The sequence below is a fragment of the Raphanus sativus genome, chromosome 7 (assembly GCF_000801105.2).
Source record: "Raphanus sativus cultivar WK10039 chromosome 7, ASM80110v3, whole genome shotgun sequence".
Classification (NCBI taxonomy): domain Eukaryota; kingdom Viridiplantae; phylum Streptophyta; class Magnoliopsida; order Brassicales; family Brassicaceae; genus Raphanus; species Raphanus sativus.
In genome coordinates, this window is record NC_079517.1 from 12,807,053 (window position 1) to 12,819,459 (window position 12,407).

Genomic DNA, 12,407 nt, shown 5'->3' on the forward strand with positions numbered 1-12,407 from the left:
CATGCACAAGAAGAACCATACACTTATGATGAAGCGTGTGGTAAGAAGGAATGGAGAAAGGCAATGGATGAGGAAATCGCCATGATAGAGAAGAACAAGACATGGGAACTAGTAGACAAGCCAGAGAAGAAGAATGTGATAAGTGTGAAGTGGATCTACAAGATCAAGACCGATGCAAATGGCAATCACATCAAGCACAAGGCGCGGCTAGTTGCTAGAGGATTCTCTCAAGAATATGGTGTTGACTACCTTGAGACGTTTGCCCCTGTCTCAAGACATGATACAATAAGAGCCATACTCGCATATGCAGCTCAGATGAAGTGGCGTTTGTATCAAATGGATGTGAAGTCAGCTTTTCTCAATGGGGAGTTAAGAGAAGAAGTGTATGTCACACAACCGCCTGGGTATGTGACGCATGGGAAGGAACACAAGGTGTTAAGGCTACACAAGGCTTTATATGGTTTAAAGCAAGCTCCAAGGGCATGGTATGGAAGGATAGATTCATACTTTCTCCACAACGGTTTCAAGAGGAGTATGAATGATGCAGCCTTATACATCATGAAGCAAGGAGGAGATGTGTTGATCGTGAGTTTGTATGTGGATGATATAATCATCACAGGAAACAATACTCAGATCATCAACACATTCAAGGAGAACATGAAGAAGGAGTTCGAGATGGTGGATCTTGGATTGTTGAACTACTTCCTTGGAATGGAAGTTATTCAAGACGATGGAGGCATATTTCTTTCACAAGAAAAATATGCAAACAAACTTGTAGACAAGTTTGGGATGCGAGACAGCAAGAGTGTAAGCAATCCACTTACACCACAAGGGAAAGGAGGAAAAGTTGAAGATGACAAGGAGTATGGAGATCCGACTAAGTATAGAAGCATTGTTGGAGGGCTTTTGTACTTGTGTGCATCAAGACCGGATGTGATGTATGCAAGCGCCTATCTCTCAAGATACATGTCATCACCTCGCATGAAGCACTACCAAGAAGCCAAAAGGGTGTTAAGGTATGTCAAAGGAACTTCAGACTTTGGAGTGTACTTTACAAGTGTGGAAGAACCAAGACTTGTAGGCTACTCGGACAGCGATTGGGGTGGTTCTAAGGAAGACAAGAAAAGCACTTCAGGTTATGTGTTTACTCTTGGTTCAGCCATGTTTTGTTGGCAGTCAAGCAAGCAACAAACAGTGGCACAATCAACGGCTGAGGCGGAGTACATAGCCGTGTGTGCAGCAGCAAATCAAGCCGTGTGGTTACAAAGGCTATTTGAAGACTTTGGTCAGAAATTTGAAGGAGGTATTCCGATCCTATGTGACAACAAATCAGCAATAGCAATTGGGAAGAATCCAGTGCAACACAGAAGGACGAAGCACATAGAGATCAAGTATCATTTCGTGAGGGAAGTTGAGCAGAAAGGAATCATTGAACTCGAGTATTGCAAAGGGGATGATCAACTCGCAGACATTCTCACAAAGGCATTAGGCGGTTCAAGGTTTGAAGATCTCAGGAAGCAGCTTGGAGTCAAGTCGAGATATGATTAAGGAGGAGTGTTAAACTATATAATCTAATCTCTCCTTAATACATTTACATAAGTTAGTTATTTGTTAGTTATTACACAAAGAGTTGTAACTCTTCATGAAGAGGTGTGTCTCTTCAAGGTATTGATTCGATCTCTATATAAAGATCAATCAATTGTTGTAAACATCATCACAGAATCTCAATAAAGACAAAGTATTTCCAGACAAGTATACAAAATTCGTAACTTGTTGAATAAGCCTAAAGCGTCTATCTTAGTTCTTATTCCGAACTCGTGTGTAACACACTGTGATCTTTGTGTAACATAAGCGGTTGGTAAAAGATTAACATCCAACACAAAAGGGTTTGTTTCCACAATCAACGGTAGAGATCAAAAGATAGTGATAAAATTTCAACAATCTCCACTACTTTAATATCTATATCTTCTTCCCACGATAAACCCTGATCTTTGAAGAAAGATCACATATGGTGGTTATTTAAATCAGACAAAGCTTTGCTTGAAGAAACAGGGCAGAAACAGAACACGTCTTCTTCTTTTTTTTTAAATGGCGAGAATACAACTCTTTAAACTTCGAACGTTCTTGGTTTTAGTTGTTCTGTCTCTTGTGATCGTATTTAAGCCTCTCCTAGTTACTCCAAGTCTGTAATACTTCTCTCGCACTCTCTCTAACCTCCTCAAGTTTCTTCCTCTTTGTTATGTTTCGTTCTTGCTTTAACTTCTTTCTTATTGCAGGAACTGAGAAACTGATGGACTATGAAATCAAGGGACAAGAATTAAATGAGATTAGCCACCTGGTAAGAATCTACTCCACACACACGCAGACAATGTGAGCAAAAGATCAAGTCTCTTCTGTATCTTGATTCTTGTTCTTGATTTTTTGTTTCCACAGAGACGAGTTGAAATAGATCCTAAGAGAAGAACAAGGGCACGGAGGTTGATGAATGTTGATGAGATTAACGATTATCCAGGATCAGGTGCTAACAACCGCCACACTCCTCGATCATATTGTCCTGATTGCTAATTCCAATTTCTTGTAATTTTGGAGCACCTATAAAAAATATAATAATACTATTTTATATGATATGCATCAAGATTTAACATTATGGAATCTTAATCTAAAAGGCTGTGTTAAATTATCAAATATTTTTATAAGACTCCAACTTTATGAAACCCATGTATAGAAAGGTCACTTTTTATGTTTATTTAATAAACAATCCCATAATTAACTTTAGCTAATGTTAAGTCATCCACTGAACACACAAAAGTTTTGCATTTTTTTTTTGTTATTAGGAAATTTTGTGCCGGCGTGCTCTTTGGAGCCCGATTTTTTTACTTATGATCTCTAACATTCCTATTATATGATCTAATTTTTTTAAGTTAATTGGCCAACTCGCTCATATGTTTTTTCTTTTAAAATATTTCACGGTTTATTACTTTATTTTTATAGTTAGTTTGTTCACATTAACTATTGTTTGGTGGAGAGACACTGAGACAGTGGAGGACACAACAACAACCTCAACATATGATGATATCTTTGCTATTATAAGACACACAACAAAATATGAAGATATTACAGAAACAAAACATTATTTCACAAAACAATAATTGTAATTAAAAATTTAGGAGAAACGAGGACTCTCCACAACATGATGAACAAAATAAAAAATAAACCGAAAATTGCATATAATTAAGACGTCGATCAGTTAATTATCGTCTGGGGAAGGAGCAGGAGCGGTGGAAGTACCGTCATCGGCACGCATGAAATCAAACCTTTTGATAAGAATATTAGCAACTAGCTCGTTGGCCTTATCGGTCGGATGATACTCGTCCCAAAACACATACTTACTTCTGTCTTTACACAAGGTCGACGCCGGAATACATGTCAGCGCCGGCCGGATTTTGTAGAACGAGCAACACGGCGAATCCGAGTTATCGAATCCTGTGTATACATTGCATACACACAAAACGTATAAATAAGTTAATTAACCAGATGATTGTAGAAATGAACTAAAAGAAAAGGTAACATATATGCAATAAGGTTATCGCAACTAGTACTACATTTACTTCTATTAACCAAATTGAATATTTTTTTTGGCATTTTATGATCATAATATATAAATATTTCAACGTATTTTGTTTTAACTGTAGAAGCTAATTTGTTTGTGTGTGAATAGTGAGATTTTTTATAGATACTGGTTATGAATTGTAAATTGTTTTTCGAATCTCAAAAGTGAGAATGTGATTTGCTATGCTTAACCATTCATTATATTTACCAAGTCTTCATATTTATATTAATTAATGTTATAAATAGTGGTCATGACTGTATATCTATGTATTTTTATTTTATTTGGTTATTTAGACATACCGTATTTCTGTGGGTTAGTAATGACGTCGTTGACAAGGTCATAGGCTTCACCAAACTTGTAACTTGCATTTGGGAGTTTGGTTTCGAGATCTTGGAGCATTGTGGCCGCAGCTTTGTTGAATCTCTTAGCAAGATTACTAGCCTTGTTTTGACATTGACCATCGAGGCTTAAAGCTCTTTGAAGTGGGATACAACCCATTGGTCCTAAACCAAACACCATTAGCTTCCTCGCTCCCAAACTGTGCAACACCTGAAACACCATATCACAAAGTCGATTTTTAAAATTAAACGTATGTATTCTTATAAGGGTTTTATTTCAATACTAACCCTGAGTTGAGAATCAAGTGTTTCCATTAAGTAGTCGACGAATGTTTGATCATTGTACTTCCAAGAATCCCCATAGACAGGCATCAAGTAGTTGTTAATGAAGTCATTGCTGCCTAAAGCGACGACGTATCGAGCTTGTTGGAAGAATTTGTCTGCTTCTTTTTTCCCTATCTTTGCTACAATCACATCTTGTGTCCCTTGGAATAACTCTATTTGCTTCCATAGAGAAAATCTTTGTATCTTCAAGATGAAAGAAACAACATCAAAAAAAAAAAAAAAATTATTCATTTATTTTGGTTAGCAAATAAAAATAAAAATTCAGGGACTTACGAAATAACCACCAGTTTCATTCAAGATTCCACCACCTCCTGAAGCATAGTTCACTCCATTTTCAAGTATTACATCTTCATTCATTGATGGATCCAAAAAGGCTACTGGTCTTGGTAACCCAATTTTATCACCTGAATATTCAAATAAAACGTTACAGAAATTAATTCACATGTATGTACCACGTTCGTTATATAACATGTACACATGACTTACCTATAATGTCTGAAACAGTTCGGCCATTAGTGAACCTTCCATTAGGCAAACCATTGCCAAAATCTATACCGTAAAATGGTAGATTCGCCTGGGCTAAGCTCCTTGGTAGGTTCCTATTGTTGCCTACATCAGACAAGGAGTCCCCAAATATAAACTGGACGATCTTGCAATCGTAGCCGTCGGTAGCACTGAGTCCAAGAACGATGAGCAACACGAATATAGCGCAGAAGTACTTCATGTCGCATAACAAAATCAAAATGTGTGTTGATTTAGAACGATTTGTTTGGTGGTTTATAAAAAGGGGTTTGGAGGTGAAATATAAGACAAGTAAGAAAAGTGAAGGTAGATTTTGAGTTGATGAACCAACTGATTTCGAATTTTATTTTGTTTGTTTGATTCAAACCTACTTTCAACTACTCTTTCCTCGTGTTGGTGTCATAAGTTGTAACCGTTTCTTGTCCGTTAACTTTTAACTTTTTTTTTTTTTTTTGATAAAATGTGAATATTATACCAAAATGGAACAAACGTTGATTTACAAGGCTTTAGAGGCAAGGAGTTACATAAGGCTAAAAAAAAAAAAAAAACCCCGATGGAACTAGGCAACTATGAATTTGTGACCCTTTGGAGGTTTTCTAGGCAAACCGAAACCATTGGGCGAGAAGTCTCCGGCATCGCTTATGGGGTAAACGAGCCAGGAGGACGTCCCGAAGTGATCTGTCGATCTTCCGGAAGAGAGCCATCGTGCTGTCGGAGACGTTGGCATGGAGTCTACTGTTTCTCTCCCTCCAAAGGGAGTAAATGACTGACTGGACTGCGAGCTTCTTCAGAACCGATGAGAGACCTGCAGTGTCTGATAACAACCAATCAATGAGAGAGGACCAAGTCCCAAATGACAAACCCGGCTGCCCAAGTCGAGGGAGGATCATATCCCACAGCTGTGTAGCGACGCCGCAGTGGAGGAAGACATGGTCCCTTGTTTCTTGCGCTTGGCCACAGAGACAGCAAGTATCTCGATCACACATACCCCATTTAGCCAATCTCTCCCGAAGGGGGAGCCGATCAAGGTTGGTGACCCAGAAGTGAAAAGCGTGCTTACTGCTTAGGAACTGCATACCTGAACCATACTGCCTTCTCCCAAAAAACGAAGGGAGCCGATTCCCTTATAAACTCCCATGTCGTCTTGATGGAGAATAAGGGGGCTCTGTTCCCTGAAACGCCCCATGTATACTGATTCGGGGGGGCATCAGGATCAGGAGACATACACTCCAGCAGGGTAGTGCGAAGAGCAGCGATGGGGGGTGATCGACATCTAGCTGAAGGCAAGATCCATCCGTTCGAAGAGCAAGCTTGCAAGACCGTGGAAGAGATTAGGATACCCATTTTGCAGGGACCCGTCGCTCCAATGAAGTCAATAAGAGGGCCATGTGGGAACCAATCGTCACACCAGTAGCTTGCAGTACTGCCGTTTCCAATGTCGCACCCTATGTTAAGACAACATAATAATTTCAAAGTTTAGGTTTATAACTCCATAGAGAAAAGCTATTCCGAGTATTTTGTAAAATTTTCATGTTTGGTTCGTCTTTCTTTTTTTTTTTTTTTTTGTCAAAGCATGTTTGGTTCGTCTGTAGTTTCTGTCTATAAAGCAAATTTTAAATCATGGACCTACGTCAAGCCCAATGGACCGAAGATAATAATACTCGGGCTCAAAGAAATTCAGGTCATTCGTAATCTGGTAAGTAACCAACCAAAAATGACTGTTGAACCGTTGGACAATGAGAAACATGTGGTAAAGTTTAAGCACAAAGGAACTATCAGTCATGCTCTAGAATTAAATAAAATACGAAATAAATAGTCAAATTTTGGTTTGTTTTGAAATAACTAAAATGTCATTAGCTCAATTAGACAAATGTTAAAATCATTACATCAAATGACACTTAAGACAAAAACAAAAATTGTATGCTATGGTTTCAGCCTTTCAGGCACTGAAGATTACAAAATTTACTCGGAGAATCTCCAAATAATTTATGAAGTAAATGAACCTAAATATCTTTTGAACCTTCGATATAACCATGCAATCACTTTGAGTAAAAAGTAGTACTAATACAATACACACTAGAACTTGACCTCGTGTAGGTATTAAGTTTTAATTTCTTACTAGATCTTAATCCGTTCAACCGGGCGGGTATTTATTTTATATTTTTAGTTTTTTATTTATAAATGATATATATGTAATATTTAAACATAAGTTTAGATTGAAAATTAACATTTGTAGTTATAATAAAAATTAAAAGTTTAAAAAAATATTTTGATATAAATTTTAAATTTCTAATTAAAATAATATAGAGATGGGTCATAATTTTTTCCAATTCCAAAGTCTTAGCATTATTAATAAAAATAAAATAATTTATAAACAAATAAAATATATAAACATATTTGAAATTAAAATAAATTTGTTAAAAAAAATCTTACGCCATTGTTGTTTATTTCTATAGTTTGACCCGTGGCCGTATAAATATTTGCTTTCACTTCAATTTTTTTCTTTGTTCCAATGATAATATATATACATATATATATGTGTGTGTAAATTAATATGTATTACATAATTGTTAGTATAACATTTTAAAACAAAATTTTTATTTATTACTTTAAATAATTATATTATGTTATTTTAATCGTCTATTATATCACAGTGTATCATATAAAATCTAATATTTATAACTAATTGGACTTATATTATAAAAGTGTTATACTAACAATTTATAAATAAAATATTTTATATTTTATTTATATGATATATAAATTGATTTTGATGTGTGATTTTATTATTATTATTTTTTATTAATAAATATTGAAAAATATTTATTGTTAACAAAAAAATCTATAATGAAATTTTTTTTGGATAAAATTCATTCTATTAAAGAAATCTATTATTTAAATTAGGAAAAGACATTAAATAATTAAATCTATCATTTAAATAAGGAAAATACAAAATTCTCTACTATCTTTGTTACCAAACAAAATTTAATCTTTTTAAAGACTTTTATCCTTATTACCAAACAAAAGCTTAAAGTACTTTTACTTTAATAATATAGATACGTTCATATTTTTTTCTTAGCGTTATATGTTTTAGATGTGTTTCATATAACTAAATATATTCAAAAAATCTAGACCAAATCGAGTAATATTGTTATTTTGGTACAAATATCCATTCTGTTTCAGATATATTGGTTATTTGGATATTTTTAGTTCTTTATATTTCAGAACCGAATTCATTCAACCGAGAGAACCCGACATGAACCCACCAATTTATAATACACGAGCAAAGCCTAATTTCAAAATTCACAAAAACTTGGTACCTGAAATAAATAATTGTACCTAAATAGATATCTGAATATTCATGTTTGACTGATTATGATAAATAAATTGAAAAAAGAAAATTGTTAATTGTTTTGAATTCTTATCACAAGCAAACCATTTAAACATGTCGAATTATTATGACCAACATGTAAAATGATTGATATCAAAATTATTATGATAAATATAATTAGTGAAATAGTTAGGAAGAATGAAAAAATAATGTAAAAATATATAATAAAACACTTTAAAATAAATAACTTTTTTATAGTTATATAATAAATGTTGTTGAATTATTGGGAAAATATAATAAATGAAGTGATTAAAATATGTTAGAAAAAATGAAAGTTATGAAAAAATATTTAAATTTAAGAAAATATTGTTTTGTATTTCAGTTTTAATAGAATGTGTATATATATGTATGCAAATGTTCATATATATGGATTATAATTTATTATAAATCATGGCTATCTTTTTATTTATGTTCTCGAATTGATTATAAAGCTATTTGTGAGCTAACAAAAAAAAAAACTATACCCCACCAAAAAGAACTATCCAAAACAAACAATACATAGTGTCTGACACGGATAACGGATTATATATAATGGAGTTTTGAGGACTTTGTCTTTTAGTGTGTCTGAGAAACCGTTTTGAAGGCAGGAGAAGAGTTGGTAACAAAACTTTTGCTTCTACTCTTTCTATGTCTTGGATTCGGTACTTTCTCAAGAAGAGACAAAACCTCAGGCATCGATGGTCTAACCTTAACCTCTCCGATACATTGTAAAGCCAAGAAAGACATCATAAACGCTGCTTTCTGAGGGTATTGACCCACAAGCTTAGTGTCCATTATCCTAAACACTTTTCGCTTGTCTCGCAAGTAAGGTTTGGCCCATTCCACTAGGTTTTCTTCTTCTCTAGCTCTGTTTTTGTCTATGGCTCTACGTCCTGAGAGAATCTCTAGCAAGACAACACCGAAGCTGTAGACGTCGCATCTCGTAGTTAGATGACCTGACGGGGAACAAAACAGAACAAACCAAAGTGTTTTAGAAAATTTCCTGTTATGTGTTTGTTTGTAGGTACGTGCATACATATTGAATCAATGAGTAAAGAGAAACCTGTAGCTAGATACTCTGGAGCTGCGTAACCTTGTGTCCCGATGACTTCGGTTGTCACGTGTGAACGGTCATCTTTTGGACCTTCTCTGGCCAATCCAAAGTCTGAGAGTTTGGCGTTGAATCCTGAATCGAGAAGGATATTTGATGCTTTGAAGTCTCTGTAAATGACTTGGTCCTTGGCATCATGCAAAAAACATAATCCTCGAGCAGCACCAATCGCGATTTTCATACGTAGTGACCAAGAAAGCACATTGGAACCTCCTAGAATAACCACAACTGATCAGGCCATTAGAGGCAAGTATTGGATTTAAGACAGAGTTTTTCTTTACTTACTTTCAAACAAATGATTTTCTAAGCTTCCATTAGGCATATACTCATAGACAAGAAGACGGTTCTCTTCTTCTAAGGAGTAGCCAATCAACTTCACCAGATTGGGATGATGCAATCTCCCAAGATAGTTCACTTCCCTCTTTTAGAAAAAACATACAAAGGTAAAATATTTCCAGTATATTATTAGCCTCTAGAGAAAATACAGGGTTGGTTCTGGGTACAATCAGATAAAACAATCTTCTCGTCCCCTAAATTTTAAAGAGCGACTATACACACATAGTATGACCTCCAAATTGTTAAATTTTTTCATGTATTAGGATCAATCTAAAAATGTTTCTGACACACTAAATCTCAGATACAGTCCAGAAAAACTATAATAGAATTATTGAAAAGCTTACCTGCCACTCCTTGTGGCCCTGAAACCCTTCAGTTTTAAGCTTCTTCACAGCAACAGCGAGGTCGATTCCTAGTCCACCATTAACACAACCCTTGTAAACAAACCCGAACCCTCCTTCTCCAATTAGACTCTCCGGACAGAAGTTTCCTGTAGCATTCTTTAGCTCATCTAACGTAAACGACTTCAAATGTTGGGAATACATTATGTCTCTTTCTTTGCTAGGATCATGTATACGTAGAGCGCTGCTAGCTTCAAATTTTCTTGTAATCAGAGGTTTTAAACTCCATGGATACGACAGATTCGAGCTTCTTTCAGTATCACTATCACCTTCTGAACCATGACAGGGCCATATTCTTACATCAAAATGGAAATTATCAACAAAAAAAGTTAACTAATTCAAGAACATGCTGTAATGGCCGATTATGAGTATATGCAAATGAAACATTGGCATATATGTCAATATACATAAACATAGAGTTCCCTAATTTGTTAAAACCAAAATCTTATTTAAATTTGTACTAAATGTTTATAGTTCTCAAAAATCACATGACTGATCCTGCATGGGGAATCGAGCTTTATCTTCTTAAATTCTATCATCGTCGAATCCAAAAACTACACATAAACCTAATCTCCTAAATAACCTAAGAAATGCATTAACTCACAAGATTCAGAGAAACCCTAGAAGATTCCAGTATGAATATAGTTAATTGAAGAAGGAGATGTATCAAAGGTTGAGAAGAGCTTACGTGAAAAGGGTCTCGAGTTCACTGAGGAGTCAACGTTTTTATCCTCATTATCATTCTTCTTTGAGCAAGATTCAAAGCAATTCCCCATGTTAATCCTATGGTCTAATTATATAAAACCCTTGGACAAATGTAAAACGCTATAGATCGATTTTTTTTTCGCACCGTCGTCGTCACCGACGTTCTTCCTCCGGTGAAAGGAAGAACGTAGAGATGAGAGTTGGTGGGATCGAAATGTGTTTGGATTCCAATCGATCCAGAGTGCTATTTGGGCTGGGAGATAAGAGAAGCAAAGAAAAATTTAATTAAAATTGGATAAAACTATAATTAGAGAGAATGCATAGGGAGTTTCCGTGTATTAACTTCCTGTCAGAGTAACCTATTAATTACCAGTTGACTAATCCTATGTCACGTGCAACTCCCGTTCTCGACTCTCCCATGAATTATCAACCTTTTTTTTTCTAAAAACTAATTATCAATATTCCTTTTTGTCAATGTTTTGAAAAACCGGACCAGACATTGATTCGATATTATTACTGGGTGATTGGTTAGACCGATTCAACCGGTTAACCGGAATTTTATATATTTGTTATATATTTGTAGATACAATATATATAATATATAATATATATATATATGCGTGTGTGATTAACCAAAATACACTTAGAAATATTTGGTATTGATAAAGAAACATATAACTCATTATTAAATAAAAAATATTTATAATTACTAACTATTGGTTTTGCGTTTGACCACTATTTTTTTTTTATATATAAGTTCAAATAAAAGAATAACTATCAATGGATATAAATATAGAAATATATAGTGCGTACAATGGAAAAAGAAGGAAACAAATGTAAATAAGAAACGTTTATTGATTTACATTTGCAAAAGAATGAAACAAGTGTTAATAAAACATTTACATTTGCAAAAAGAAGGAAAGAAGTGTTAATAAAAATCAAAAGAGGAAAGAAAATGATTGTGGATTTCAAACGGAATGGTAAGAATCTAGAATTTAATAAAAATGTATCATGTTTACATCACAGCTAATGCAATTACATTTATTGTTTTACTGAACCGGTTTTATTTTACTGATTCGAGTCGTCGGTTTAGCCGATTTTTGACCGGTTTTAGCGGTTCAATTTCAATCCGGGTTTTAACTCAACTCGGACTCGGTATGTTAAACGATTCACGGTTGAACCGGGCGGACCGGCTGATCCGGTTTTCAAAACTTGCTGTTTTTTGTTAAAGAATTAAATTATTTATATTGTGATGTAAATAATACAGGTATAACCTTTTTTTGCCATCTAAGATTTTATTACGGGTCAAAGCCCAAACGAAACTACAAACATTAAAACAAAGCCCAAACGCTAAGACGAAACAAAGCAAACAGATGGGCTTAAACTCCAGCCCACAAACCGAATAATATTAACATCACCACGCGTCCAGAGTGCATGGACGTCTACGTGTTCAAACACCCCTCCACGGGACACGCGTCACACGATCACCATATTTTCACTCCACGAGGCTTCACCGGAGAAGACGAAACAAGACATACATTTCGCCGGAACACGCCAGAAGAACTACCATATCCATCTTCGACCTAGACTCTTAAAAGTGGAGAGCGTCATCGAGAAAATCCAGAGATCTCATCCAAAGCTACCGAAATCACCACTGACGACTTTATAA

The 12,407-nt window shown here is 34.9% G+C and overlaps 3 protein-coding genes across 4 annotated transcripts; 1 reads left to right on the plus strand and 2 right to left on the minus strand.

The window, feature by feature from the left end:
* Positions 1 to 731: 731 nt before the first annotated feature.
* On the plus strand, positions 732 to 2,687 carry LOC108816300 (uncharacterized). Of its 2 annotated transcripts, none has more exons than XR_008936535.1 (3): positions 732 to 2,186; positions 2,277 to 2,338; positions 2,434 to 2,512. XR_008936535.1 is itself a non-coding variant. In XM_018588880.2 (3 exons), the coding sequence occupies exons 1-3, from the start codon at positions 2,089 to 2,091 to the stop codon at positions 2,563 to 2,565; spliced, it is 288 nt and encodes a 95-aa protein (XP_018444382.1). In that variant the 5' UTR covers positions 1,935 to 2,088; the 3' UTR covers positions 2,566 to 2,687. The 2 variants fall into 2 exon arrangements, 1 of the variants encoding a protein (XP_018444382.1); XM_018588880.2 differs by having other exon boundaries at positions 1,935 to 2,182; positions 2,434 to 2,687.
* Positions 2,688 to 3,044: 357 nt separating this feature from the next.
* On the minus strand, positions 3,045 to 5,092 carry LOC108815965 (GDSL esterase/lipase At1g74460). Its single transcript, XM_018588510.2, has 5 exons — positions 4,780 to 5,092; positions 4,567 to 4,697; positions 4,237 to 4,476; positions 3,910 to 4,159; positions 3,045 to 3,483 (listed from the first exon to the last, which is right to left on the minus strand). Exons 1-5 carry the CDS (start codon positions 5,015 to 5,017, stop codon positions 3,248 to 3,250), a joined length of 1,095 nt encoding a protein of 364 aa, XP_018444012.1. The 5' UTR covers positions 5,018 to 5,092; the 3' UTR covers positions 3,045 to 3,247.
* Positions 5,093 to 8,573: 3,481 nt separating this feature from the next.
* LOC108816642 (probable serine/threonine-protein kinase PBL3) lies at positions 8,574 to 10,976 on the minus strand. Its single transcript, XM_056990397.1, has 5 exons — positions 10,722 to 10,976; positions 9,977 to 10,305; positions 9,582 to 9,717; positions 9,249 to 9,509; positions 8,574 to 9,141 (listed from the first exon to the last, which is right to left on the minus strand). Exons 1-5 carry the CDS (start codon positions 10,807 to 10,809, stop codon positions 8,762 to 8,764), a joined length of 1,194 nt encoding a protein of 397 aa, XP_056846377.1. The 5' UTR covers positions 10,810 to 10,976; the 3' UTR covers positions 8,574 to 8,761.
* Positions 10,977 to 12,407: the final 1,431 nt, after the last annotated feature.

What these genes read in the sequence shown, in the direction of transcription:
- LOC108816642 (XM_056990397.1), bottom strand. Translation starts at nt 10,809, where the DNA reads ATGGGGAATTGCTTTGAATCTTGCTCAAAGAAGAATGATAATGAGGAT. An exon ending in GAACTCGAGACCCTTTTCAC is followed by an intron (nt 10,306 to 10,721) that starts GTAAGCTCTTCT and finishes GTCATGGTTCAG; the next exon opens with AAGGTGATAGTGATACTGAA. An exon ending in AGAAAATCATTTGTTTGAAA is followed by an intron (nt 9,510 to 9,581) that starts GTAAGTAAAGAA and finishes TGGTTATTCTAG; the next exon opens with GAGGTTCCAATGTGCTTTCT.
- LOC108816300 (XM_018588880.2), top strand. Translation starts at nt 2,089, where the DNA reads ATGGCGAGAATACAACTCTTTAAACTTCGAACGTTCTTGGTTTTAGTT. An exon ending in GCCTCTCCTAGTTACTCCAA is followed by an intron (nt 2,183 to 2,276) that starts GTCTGTAATACT and finishes TTCTTATTGCAG; the next exon opens with GAACTGAGAAACTGATGGAC. An exon ending in TAAATGAGATTAGCCACCTG is followed by an intron (nt 2,339 to 2,433) that starts GTAAGAATCTAC and finishes TTGTTTCCACAG; the next exon opens with AGACGAGTTGAAATAGATCC.
- LOC108815965 (XM_018588510.2), bottom strand. Translation starts at nt 5,017, where the DNA reads ATGAAGTACTTCTGCGCTATATTCGTGTTGCTCATCGTTCTTGGACTC. An exon ending in AACTGTTTCAGACATTATAG is followed by an intron (nt 4,698 to 4,779) that starts GTAAGTCATGTG and finishes TTGAATATTCAG; the next exon opens with GTGATAAAATTGGGTTACCA. An exon ending in ATGAAACTGGTGGTTATTTC is followed by an intron (nt 4,477 to 4,566) that starts GTAAGTCCCTGA and finishes TTCATCTTGAAG; the next exon opens with ATACAAAGATTTTCTCTATG.